Source organism: Tiliqua scincoides, chromosome 3, assembly GCF_035046505.1.
Source record: "Tiliqua scincoides isolate rTilSci1 chromosome 3, rTilSci1.hap2, whole genome shotgun sequence".
NCBI classification, from domain to species: domain Eukaryota; kingdom Metazoa; phylum Chordata; class Lepidosauria; order Squamata; family Scincidae; genus Tiliqua; species Tiliqua scincoides.
The window spans coordinates 230450791-230463554 of record NC_089823.1 but is presented as its reverse complement, the minus strand read 5'-3'; the positions used below and the strand labels follow the sequence as shown (position 1 = coordinate 230463554).

Here is a 12764-nt window from a genome sequence, read left to right as displayed (position 1 = left end):
CCACAGATTCCACTAACACACGTTCAAGGAGATCTCTCCTCTCTGTGGGCACCTACCCAGAGAAGATCTCCATGACTGTCTCCTGCAGGATGCAGCACAAGCCATTTTGGCACTGCTGATCAGCAGGGAGGAGGGGGAGGTATGGTTGGGACCTAAGTGACTAAGCTGTGAATCAAGACTTTTCCAGTTTGAATATAACTTCTAACCAGGGACTCACTAGACAGTGTTACGCAAGTCATTCCCTCACAGCATCAGCTACAATGTGGGGATAACGATATTTACCGTAGAAGATTCTTGGAAAGATTCAACAAATAATTAATGTAAGGTGCTTTGCACACTCAAAAAGAACTAAACCAATGTTTATTACCAGGAACAAGCCCCACCAGATGCAGGGGGACTGTTTTCCAAGTACAGTATACACACACAGAATGGGGTTCTTATGGGCCCAGTGTAAATGTGTGAAGCATTCTTAGCCCTAATGGGCACTAATATGTAAATTCTAGGGCTAAAGTAACTGGATTTGGAGCACAGCAAAGATGGGTTAAAGCCTCCAATCCACTGCAGTTCCAATCAAAACAGGGTCATGATTTAGCTGCTATGGACTAAAGAAAAACTAAGCCTATTGAGGCTAATAATACTTTAGTCATCATATGTGAGAGGTTCTCAAACTAGAACATTGCGACACCCCAGGCTGAGGAGCTCTGCCCTTGCCCCTTCAAGGGGCAGGGAGGGGGGAATGCAGTGACATGATCTCCAGGATTGTGCTACTGCCAGGGACAAGCCAGGGGCTTTGTTTTACTCACTTGCAGCAGCAGTAGCCTCCTGGGGAGTGCTGGGAGCCCTGCAGAAGCCTCTGCAGGGCTTATCAAGTCTCAGAAAACCTAAAAAAAAAAATTGCGACCCACTTCCAGTCGTGCAACTGGAAGTGGATCGTGATCTTTATTTTTTAATTTTCCTGAGGCTTGGGGAGTCCTGTGGAGGCTTCCGCAGTGCTCCCAGTATCTCCTAGAGGCTGCTGCTGTTTAGTAAAACAAAGCCCCCATCACCCCCGGCAGTGGCCGATCCTGGGGATCGCCCCAGTGCATTCCACCCTTCCCTGCAAGGACTTACTGCAGTTCCCCAACTCCCAGAGAGTTTGGGAACCACCGTATATGTAGTTTGGTCCTTACTATCCAAAGCACCCTATAATGTTTATTCATCCCCATTGTGCCCTTGTATGATTTAATCATAATTTGTATATAGGGGGTTTTCAGGTACACCAAAATGATGACTTCATTTGGCACTCAAAGTAAACCTAAGAGTATGATCCGTTTTGGGGTGTTTCCCCCCCCCCCTTCCTTAGCACCACTCTCCCATCAAAGCCTGCCTCAACCCTGTCTTTGCCCATCTTCCATAACAACTCACCAGTGCTGGTAACTCTTCTATATTGGGTAGAGGAATTTCATAGTGATCTGGGAATATGACAAGTTTGGCTTCATCCTCGTATTCATAATCATCATTGTTTAAATCACCATTGGATTCTAGCTCTGCAAGAGAAAAAACAAAGAACAAAGAGAACGTTAACAGAGGGGCTCAGAACTACAACCTCTTCATCAGATAATGCTTTCAGACAAAGCTGGCAAAATCACAGGCATCTATTCGCTCAAGTGGATGCCTCAAATTTGGATTTCGGTACTAAGGAATCTGAAATATTTTCTCAATCATATAAGAAACAGCCCTCCTCGTGGGACCTAACTTAGGGCCCAATCCTATCCAACTTTCCAGCACCGGTGCAACTACAATGCAGCCCCAAGATAACAGAACAAACCTTCCCTTACTTTGAGAAGGCTTCCGTGACTGCCTCCCCACCGCAGGAAGCAGTGCACAACCCAGTAGCACTGCTGCACCAGCACTGGAAAATTGGATAGAATTGGGCCCTTACTTGGCAACTACTGACTGGTCTCAAATCTGCCATCCTTGGGCAAGGATGATAGAAAGCCAGAACCTGAAATTCCTGGCAGAAACTGGGTTTTTTGATTTATTTCCATCCAGCTTCTGGTCCAGTTTTGAGATTGAAACAGTGTTGGTGGATGATCTATTGGTGGGAACTAAACAGGTGGAGTACAACCCTTTTGGTTCTGCTGGGCAGTGGCTTTTCAAACCATCAACCAAGGTATCATTCTAGACAGCCTTGCCAGGATGGAAGCTCCTTCCTGGACAGTAGTAGAGGCTAGCTGAGTGGTACTTGATGTAAGGCTTTCTCTATGGTGGCACCCGAACTGTGCAATTCTTGTGGTGCTTCGGGGGGGGGGGTCTTGTTTTGTTATGTTTTACTGTTTCTTATGCAGCTGCTAAATGCAATTTTAATTATTTTACCAGTGAATTTTATTCAACCACCTGTTGATGTTTTATATATTGGCTTTATGTGCTCTTGGTGATTTTTTTTTGGGGGGGCACTGTTATTAATTTGTTGTTTTGTGATACCAGCATCCTCTCCCTATATCGCCTAATCCAGTATCTGCAGATTCAATGATCTGCCATCACCTGCGCCCATTTCTTTTTGTGTAGTATCGCCTGAAGTACAGGTGTTTCTTGCTTTAACAAAGCAACATTCTTGCTGAAGAATGTGCCATGCAGGCAGCCAGCCTGCAAACTGGAAGGAGACTAACTAGAGGGAACATTAACAGGAAGCTCTTCTTCTGCCTGTAGTGTGTAGGCTGGTGCCTGCATACCACTTTTCAGTGAAGCAAAAATGTTTCTTTGTTAAAGCAAGAAAACCTGTGCTTCCAGAGATACTACGCAAAACAAAGGTTATGGGAGAGGGGGATGTGGGGTCTGCTCTTTTTATAGGGTTCCCCTGTAATTGTGGTTTCCAAGGGGGGGGGGTGGAATGGAAGCCCCATGGATACGGGGAGACAACTGTATTTATATTTTATTGTTAGCCACCTCAGATGTCTCTGTGGGGATGGGGGAACGGTATAAATACCATAAATAAATAATCCTGTCATCTATCTACCTAAGCCCCTGGAAATAAATATGTATTAGAATTACTTCGCAGAGATAGATGTGCCAGAGCTCATTTCAGGTCTGATCTAGAAGTCTAGTCCAGAGGTCCTTTTCACTGATCTGAAATGCCTACAGGTTGTGTGCCCTGAAGGAAAGCCACTCCACCAGTGCTGAAGAGTTACCAGCTCACATTATCACAACATCAGTGTGATGAAAAGACCTCTTGAGCTTATTACCCAATGTGTTGTGCAGGATGGGATCAAATAGTCCTCTCTCACATGGATGTAACCATTAGAGTCCTTTCCATATATGTATGTAATGGGATCTTAAAAGAAAACATTTTAATATCAAATGTTGGAAATCCCTTGTGTGTTCAGGTGCTCAAATATCCTCAATCCAGAAAGTACTGATTTTTTAGCCCAATTCATACTGAGCAATAGGTTTTCATTCCACTTTTCTATACAACTATGGTATATACAAAGCAGTTTGCAAAAGCACAATATAAAACACACACAAATAATTAGCAATACGTGAAGCAACAACCAAGAGGGCCCAAGAGCAGCAGCCAATAAGCATCAAAAATCTGATTGAACAGCCATCAACCCCTGAAAGGCAGGGAGAGAAAGAAATGGGGAGGGCATTCCATATCTTTGACCCCATTGCCAAAAAAGCCCTTTCTCTGATATCACAGGCCTACATAACTGAGGGTCAGAAAAGTTTTTCCCAAACTTTAAGGTGGTTTGATATATATTTGGGGTGCCGATTCCAAAAATGGCATCCGTTTTGCCCTATCACATCTAGTTTTGGAGATATAGTATAGCCTCATTAGTGAATGGTTCAAGCAGCTTCCTCATGAGGAAGCTGCTTGAATCATTCACTAATGAGGCTATACTATATCTCCAAAACTAGACGTGATAGGGCAAAACGGATGCCATTTTTGGAATCAGCACCCCAAATATACCCAGGAATTGGTGTAACGTTTAAGGAAGCAAAATGTGAGTTGGCCTGTGTATTCACTAACAGCCACTTCTCTAACAGGCCTCTGAAGTTAATCCTTGGGATGCAGACAATTTCATAAGGAAAAAGGCAGTTTGAAGGCATCTAGACCTAGGCATTCAACCCATTTCTGCCCAGCTCACAGGTGTACACATTTGATCCATGTTGTGCATATGCAACGTTAGGCAAAAATGGTTAATGGTTGTAATGGTTAGCACCAGCAGCTCTAATTGAGCCTCCAAATAGGTAGCTAATGAAGATGGCAGAGAACTGGAACTGCATGTTCCAATCAACAGGCCCCAGACAAAATCCTAGCAGCTGATTTTGGGCCAACTGACATTTCCAGACTGTCTTCAAAGACAGACAGAGAGCTTTATAGGAATTCAACCTAGATACCATACTACAATTCTTCCAATTTAGGCAGGAATAGGTAGAGATAACAGAATAAAGCCTGACACACAACTGTGGAACATGGGGGGCGGGGGTGTGCATAAATGAGACACTTCTCCAAAAGCCCTTGTACTTATATGACACAGATGCTATTTTGATAAAGGGTTCTTTTCCAAAATTGGTGTGCTCTTCAAGGTGCTTACACAGCATCATGAAAGAGCCTCTCTTTCCCTTCAGTGGAAGCTCCTCCAGCTGCCGTCAGCCACATCAAGCTTACTGAACAGTTAATAAATGGTGGAGGGTGTCATGGGATAACGTCTTTCCCTTCTAAGGGACTGAAAGCTCTCCGAGGTTCAGTCAGAATCACAGTTAAAAGGTGTCGTCATGAGAGAGAGCAATGAAAGGTCACCAAAAGCACATTAGAAAGAACGGGCAGACAACAGCAGGCAAAGCAAAATCAGCAAGTGAGGGGGAGAGAGTATGGACCGAGAAGCTGTTATTTTTGGGCAAGGAGTCAGTAGGGTAAATTTCCTTCAGCCACCATCTGGTCAAGTTCAACGAGCGTCACTCTAGTGACAGACGATGACAAACACAGGGGCACCAGCTGACTGAAAAGAGCAGCTGAAGCCCGGCTGCAGGCAGACAAGGGAGCCGAAAGCGAACACGCTAGGAGGGAAAGAAAAGGGATGACTGCCTGACCAGACGTGCCCAGATCAGATTTAGATGCTGCCAACTGAATGTGCTAATAATAGTGGTATAAATCGGATCCCAAGCAGGACTCCCAGGGAGGATGCCCATTTGTTCAAAGGAGGAGGATTCTCCCTCATAAAACAGACCAACAGGTCTCAGCCTTTGGGGCTCAAGGTCCTGCCTTCCAGGGTTGGCTTTTAGCCAACTGGACCAATTGCTTCCAATTGGGCCCCACACCTAAGGAGCCCCCATGCTAGGGCTACTCTAGTCTTGTATGCAATTTTATATTAAAATGTGCCTAGATCTGTTTGATCCATTAACTCACATGCATTTTTAAGTGCACATTTTTATTGCTTTCCATTCTACCATAGAGATGTGCAGCGCAGTCCTATCTTGTGCTGAAACAGGCAGGCCAGGAGCCCTGCGCTATATCCAATGCAAGACTGGGGCCAGTAGTGCCTCAGCCGGAGGTAAGGGGACACTCTTCCCCTTACCTCCGGATAAGCCATCACAGCCCCAAAGGGTCTCCTCAGACCTTTGACACCTCAGGACAAGGCACAAGTCTGATGAGAAAGGAGCAGCTTGGAGCTGCTTGGGAAACGGAGTTGGGATCTGGCATAACTGCTGGGTCCCAGCCCCGTCTCCCACACCCTGCCCACCCACCCCTTGGAACACCCTCCACCTGCCCTCCCCCACCCCAGAATCCCTCCCTCCCGCTGTCTCCCTGCCCTCCCCCAACCCCTGCATCAGCCAACGCAACCCTCCCTCCCCAGGTCAGCATGGAGGCTGGATGCAGCCTCCGTAGGCCAGCGCACATCCCTGCGCTGGCCCAGTTGACTCCCAAGGAGGCACAAACGTGCTTTATGGCACGTTTGTGACCCTCCTGGCCCAGTGCAAGAGACTTGCACCAGCCTAACAAGGAGTTAGGATTGCGTCCATAAAGTCTGTAATAAATTTTTTTAATTCTAAGATTCTGCAGACCTTGGCTGTGAACCTGGAGCCCCGTAAAAATGTTTCTAATTCGGCCCTGCAGCTCCTAAGGCCAGCCCTGCTGCCTTCCTTCTTATTCCCTCTGATCCTAAGGTCATATCCAAAGGCCATATAAGCCTTGTCTATCACACAAGATAACACACAAGAGTTACTTACACTTTGAACACCCAGAAGAGCAATACTGCATAAATGCGAATTGTTATTATTGTTACTCCTCAGACAATCTGGCATTTGAGAACACAGAATGTGCCTTCTGAAATGGCCAGAATCTTGGGAGAAAACATTCTATTTACAATTCCAAAGTCACATTGCCAAATGAATCAAGCGTATGAAAATGATCATGAATAATCTATGCATTCAGGAGCCATTATCCGTCTATTTGGAAAATCAAGCTGGCAGGGCAATTTGGACTTTCTGCTGTGTCTCACCAGAATCTGCTTTGCTGTTAACTATGGAATAGATCATTTTTTCAGGTTGGGGCTTTGAAATTATTTCAAAGCTTTCAAAGTTTCAAAGTATTTCAAAGTTTTAGACAAATCACTCCCAGTGAAGTCAAGGGCTGAGTTAGGATAAGAATCAACATTTGCAAAGGTTATGCGCCTACTTGCATAAAATTGTTATTTTATTTAGAAGGTTATTTTTAAAAAAATCATTTTTAACCCCAATATTTTCAACAATCTGTAGTACAAAGCCATCTGTGTAACGTATCATCTATTAAAAATATAAACCTAAAGCACATCATAATAAAATACAGGTGCACGCCACTCTGCAACATTCTGGCTTACACCGGGATTGCATAACTGACGACCGTGTGTGGCCACATGGTTGTTGGGGATGCATACCCCAACCCTCCAAAAGCAAAGGGAGCTCTGCTCTCCACCCCTCTAAAGCAGGGGTCTCCAAACTTTTCGGCCGAAGGGCCACATCAAATATCTGGCATAGTGTTGAGGGCCGGAAAAAAAAAATTAAATATAAAATTTAAGTACATTAGAGATGGAACTTGAATGAATGAATGTCCAAGATTTCTCCAAGCACCAACACAGCCCAAGAAATAAAGCACACACTTAAATGGGCCCCCATTCCCCCACGTCACAAGCACAACTCTGGTTGTGTTTGGTCAACTGGGCCAGAAGCTATCAGTGGATCAGAGGCTGGCCACAGGCCGGATATGGGCTCTCCGTGGGCCGCATCTGGCCCCTAGGCCGGGGTTTGGAGACCTCTGCTCTAAAGGGTTGTCTGAGCCTCCCAGAGGCAGCGCATATCTGTACGCTGCCTCTGCGAGGCTCAGACTGAGGGAAATCACATCTCTCTAGCAATTTCCAGTTTTCTCTGTGAAACCAGAAGTTGCACAAGAGATGCAATTTCAATCAGTCTGAGCTCTGTAGAGCCAGCAAGCAGACACATGCTGCCTCTGGGAAATTCAGACAACCCTCTCAAGGGGAGGGGAATGGAGCATCCCTTCCCTTGCAGAGGGACCAGACTGAGTCAAGTGCCACTTGACAACAGAGATCACGGTCCCAATCCCTATCTCTAAGTGGCGCATTACTAGACACAAAAAAACCCAAACACAGCATATAAAAACAGTCACACAAAAAAGCCCAGTCCAACAATGCAATCCTTGTTCAAACTCCTTACTAAATAGCAAGAGTACGATAGGGGCCAGTTGGGTCTCCAGCAGGATAGTGTTCCAACACACTGGGGTCATGACAGGAAAAGGCCCTGGTCCTAGTGGATACTTTCTTTGCTTCAAGTGATAATAGCACCCAAACCAAGGCTCCAGAGCAGAATGAGCAAGGAAGCACATACAAGCAAGGTGGAACCTCATGTATGCAGGTCTCATGCCATTTAGGACTTTAAAGCCAGATCCAGCACTTTTAATTGGGCCTGGAAACAAACAGGTAATCAATGTAACCACTTAAAATTGGGATGATGCGCTTCCAACAAATAGTTCTGACTAAGCTAAGTTGTGGTATTCTGCACCACTTGAAGTTCCTGAGCACTTTTCAAGGACAGGCCAACATGGAGCATGTTACAGTAATTCCAATCTGGAAGTGACCAGGTCACAGATAACTGGGAACCATTACCGATGTAGCATGTGACAAGCAGAGTTCTGTGTTTGAGGCCAACTGGTTGGTCATTGGGTATCCCGACTATCACATGCTCAATGGCTGCATAAAAGTGACCTCAAATCTAACCCCTTAACTACTGAACTACACAGACTCTCCAATCAGAATAACTTTGAGGTTGACTTAAATCTTTATAAACCAATCAACACAATTAGAGCTGCAATAGGTGAATCTAACTAAGTTGTTTGATTTATCTACTAAAAACATTTCTTTTTTAAGTAAAAAGCATCATCTTCATTTAATTAAACACATTTTTTAAAGTTATAGTAAAAATAATTATGTACATACAAAAAACTAGATTAAAGGAGACATTTACCCTTCACGCAAGAAAAAATCCCTTTCTTATGACAGCTGAAACATACACATGCCACCTACAAAGAAAATACAGTGCCATCCACAGCCTTGGCATCTATGGATTTGACCATCCGCAGATGGCAGAGGATAGTCCCTAGCGCTCCTGGAAGCCCACATTGCAGCATATGCAAAAGCCACTTCTGGGTCACACCAAGCCCTCCCCCCACTTGCCCCTGGAGCACCTCAGAATGCATTACAGAAGCATTTGAGAATTGCGCCAGCACAAGGGCAGGTTAGGATCAGGCCCATGGGAACACAGCTCTAGAACAGCAGCATACGAAATGTGTGTATTTAAGACTATGGTCCTATATACGCTTTCATGGGAGTAAGCCCCATTTAATATAATAGTTCTTATTTCTGAGTAGACAGGGATCGGATTGTGCAAGACACTGATTTTTTTTTTTTATTTCTTCCACTCTTGAAGCTGATTTGTAACTTTGAGCTTGGATAACTGCCAAGTAGGCCAGAGGAAGACTTTTCAACCTGACCATGAGCTGTGACTTTGGACAGAAAAGGGCTTATTTCCTTGATATTGATAGAGTGAAAAAGAAACCCTACCTTCTTGCCAGTTCTGTCTTTGTGATCACTTCCAATTTGCATAAGGCGATCAATTAAGGATGTTTCTAATACAGAAGGGATCGGAGGGAGTTTAATGTCCTTAATAGGTTTAATGCTCAAAGAGCATTAAAAGCGAGTATGCGAAAACCATTTCAAGGCGGACTGACAGACTGCGTTAGCGGGTACCTTTTGATGCAGGATTAAGTAATGCAAAATCTAATCTCATACAGCCTCCTGTACTAGTTAATTTGTTTCTATTCTACTAGCACATTGATATCCTTGCAACTGTGATTAGTCCTTATATTCCTCTCCTCCGCTCACATTTTGCCAAGAACTCTGGGAGCCTATCCCAGCCCACAAAAGGATTCTCTAACTGTGAACATCTATCATGGCTGACTGAACTAACTGGTCCCCATTGGAACTGGCTCACGAAGCCTGAAGATGCACAGATAATATTACACTTTCAAATTCCAAATTAAATTTGGAAAAAGAATTGAAATGATCCTTTGAGCATATGGGCAAATGCCCAACCAGGAAGAATTGGGAGGGGCTGTATCTGAGTGGCAGAGAACATGCACACAACTCCCAGGGTCAACAAGTTCAAGTAGAAGTAGGAAAAACCCATGCCTGGAGAGCCACAGCCAATCAGCATCATAAATACGGCGTTCAGTGATCTGACTCATTATATGCCAGCTTCATATATATTCAAATAATTGGAAAAAGTTAAGCGGCAAAAGTTCAAGATTCTAATTCTACCTCTGCCACAGGTTTCGTACAAGCAGGTCTCTTAATTAAGAATGTTTAGTGTACAATTCCATGTCAGGCTTTACTGCTCTCTTCAGATGTTTAAGCAAAATGCTCATCAGTGCTGTGAAATCTCCCCATGCACTAAACCAGAATGCATCATGGCAGCCTTCACCCACGTAGGTTGGTGTGTCATCAGGATACATAAAAATGGGACAAATCTGCAAGGCAAACCATGTTCTGAGATGCCACCTCTACTTATTTCAATGGCAAGCTACCAATTTGCCTTCCTCTCTCCTGCCCACCTGCTCTCTCTAATCCATTGCTCTTATCCATCTGGGAGGCTTTCAAGTGCAAGGTATGTCATCAGCAGTCACTGGATCAGCAGGAACTGAAAGCAATGATATTACAGCCTTTAGCACTTCTCTGGAAGGGAAACTTTCAGATTTGATCTAACACCAGGGAGGCTTCCACAGAAGCTTTATGGAAGTGAATGAATTGTTAAGTACTGCTACTACAGTCATGTGTCCCATCTCCTTATTCCCACCATTATAAGAGAACATTTAACCATGTGTTTGGTCTCAAAGGACCCCCTTTCCCCTAAGAATGGCAGGAAGGAGCTTGCTGCTCCAACTGCCTCTTCCTACATTTCTTCTTAAGTAGGAAATTGGAGGGTGAACAAGAGAACAGCAATTTTCCAGTACAAGTAGCATTCTCCGGTTTCTGCAAATCTGTAGTCCCTGTAGCTACAAATCTGGGGCCTAATCCTATCCAATATTCCAATGGGGTGCCCATGGGGCAAGCGCTATATCCTGTGGTAGCCCCAGCAGCTACAAATTTGGGGCCTAATCCTATCCAATTTTCCAATGGGGTGCCAATGGGGCAAGCGCTATATCCTGTGGTGGAGGGGCAGTTGCAGAGGCCCCCTCAAGGTATGGGAACATCTGTTTCCTTACTGCATTACAGCTGCACCAGTCCTGGAAAGTTGGATAAGATTTGACCATCAGTTACCTGCAGATCCAAACCCCCCCCCTCACACACACACACACAGAAATTACAGTACAGGGGGCCCCCATGTCCACAGATCCCATAGCCGTGGATTTACTTATCCATAAATCAGGTCTGCGGGCTCCTCCATGCACACCCCCTCTGGAAGCAAGAAGTTTACCTGGGCCTCCTAATGCCTTATAAGGTACAGTGATGCCTCGCAAGACGAAATTAATTCGTTCTGCGAGTCGTATCGTATTGCGAAAATTTCATCTTGCAAAGCGCGATTTAAAACAAACCAAAAAAAAAAAAAGGAAAAAAATTCGTCTTGCAAAGCAGGCCATAGAAAAATTCGTCTTGCAAGTCACCAAAAAATCGCAAAACGCTTTCATCTTGCGAGTTTATCATTGCACGAGGCATTCGTCTTGCGAGGCATCACTGTATTAAAATGTCACTTCTGGTTTAAAACAAAACAAAACTGTAAGTCATATGTTTTTGACTCTGAGAGTCAGTCTGAGCCCAGCACAGGCCACGGACAGATGCGCATGGCCTCTGCTGGGCTTAGGAGACCCTCCAGAGGCAAGGGGCTCTGCAGGGGTTCGTCTGCATTTGTGGTTTCACTTAAACACAGGAGATTCCAGAACGGAACCCCTGCAGATATGGGGGTACACCTTTACCTTTACTTTACTAGTACTTGAAGCACAGGTGTTTCTTGCTTAACCAAGGGGCATTCTTGCTTAACTGAAAAACATGATGTGCAGGCAACCAGTCTGCAAGCTAGAGGGAGACTAAGCGAACATTAACCGGAAGTAGGAACTGTTTTGCTTCTTGAACATTCAGTTAGTTTCCTCCCTGCAGTGTGCAGGCTGATTGCCTGAACATCACAGTTTTCAGTTAAGCAAGAATGCCCCCTTGTTAAGCAAGAAACAACTGTGCTTCAAGCACTACTGAAGAAAAACAAAGGTAATGGATATGGGGGGCTGCTATTTATATAGGGTTTCCCTGCATTTACAGGGGGGGCAGAACAGAATCTCCATGGATACGGGGGGGGGTGCCTGCACTATATTTTAAATTATCTCTACTTAAATTAGGAGAAAGAGAAGGAAGACAATGAACAAGCTAGGCAGCAGCATCCTATATAATCAAGTAGGGTTTACTGCTCTATGGGCACGATTCACATGATGGAAGTCCTAGTTCAATCCTTAAGCAAGCCCGTTCCCCAGGGGAAAGAGAAAGCATATCTTAGAAATGTTTGTGGGTGACCCAGACATGAAGCACATGCTTGCAGACTTGGGTATAGTCCCTGGCAAGATCACCAGTAACAAGAATGGGGAAGACTGCTGCCCAAGTCCTAGATGCATACTGTTAGTCACAGTACACAATGCCAGGTGAGGTGGACCCACTTTCTAACTCGGCTTCCTATGTACAAATACTATATAAAACGGCTTCCTATGTACAAATACTGTACTTTATACAAAACTGGAAGAACAAATAGGGATCCTTATAAAGACTATTGTCTCCACCACAGGAACAGCTATGCACTGGTACAAGTAAGGACCCCTTACAAATTGTATTCTTGTTCATTACTAACCCCACACATATTTTGGTGCTCACTAATCCACTAATATTCAGCCCTCTTCCAAAATGTTGACCAGTTTTACTAGGATAAGTATTCCATAAGGTGAATAGGGCAGAGACAAACAAAAAAATGTAAAAGGGAGATCAAGGTTTGGTAGTTGCGTTGCTCAGGGGTGAGGGGAAGTACATTGTCCAAGAAGTGTTTGTCCGAGGAAGAAATGGGAATTGTGGGATTCAGATGCTCAGGCTGGGAAGAGGATATACCCTTTTGTACTCAAAGCTGAAGTCAATTTTCCCAGTCATGGTATACTGTAGTACAGGGATCTGACAGATAGTGGAACCATGTAACAGACTACAAACAGTAGC

At 44.6% G+C, this 12764-nt stretch overlaps 1 protein-coding gene across 4 annotated transcripts in view; it reads right to left on the bottom strand.

Moving 5' to 3' along the window:
* The window catches only part of USP13 (ubiquitin specific peptidase 13), an 88229-nt gene that overhangs the window by 51041 nt on the left and 24424 nt on the right, over nucleotides 1-12764 (bottom strand). For all 4 annotated transcript variants that reach the window (XM_066622433.1, XM_066622434.1, XM_066622435.1 and 1 more), the window contains exon 4: nucleotides 1405-1526. In XM_066622433.1, coding sequence (XP_066478530.1) covers nucleotides 1405-1526 — 122 coding nt within the window. The remainder of the gene's footprint in view (nucleotides 1-1404; nucleotides 1527-12764) is intronic.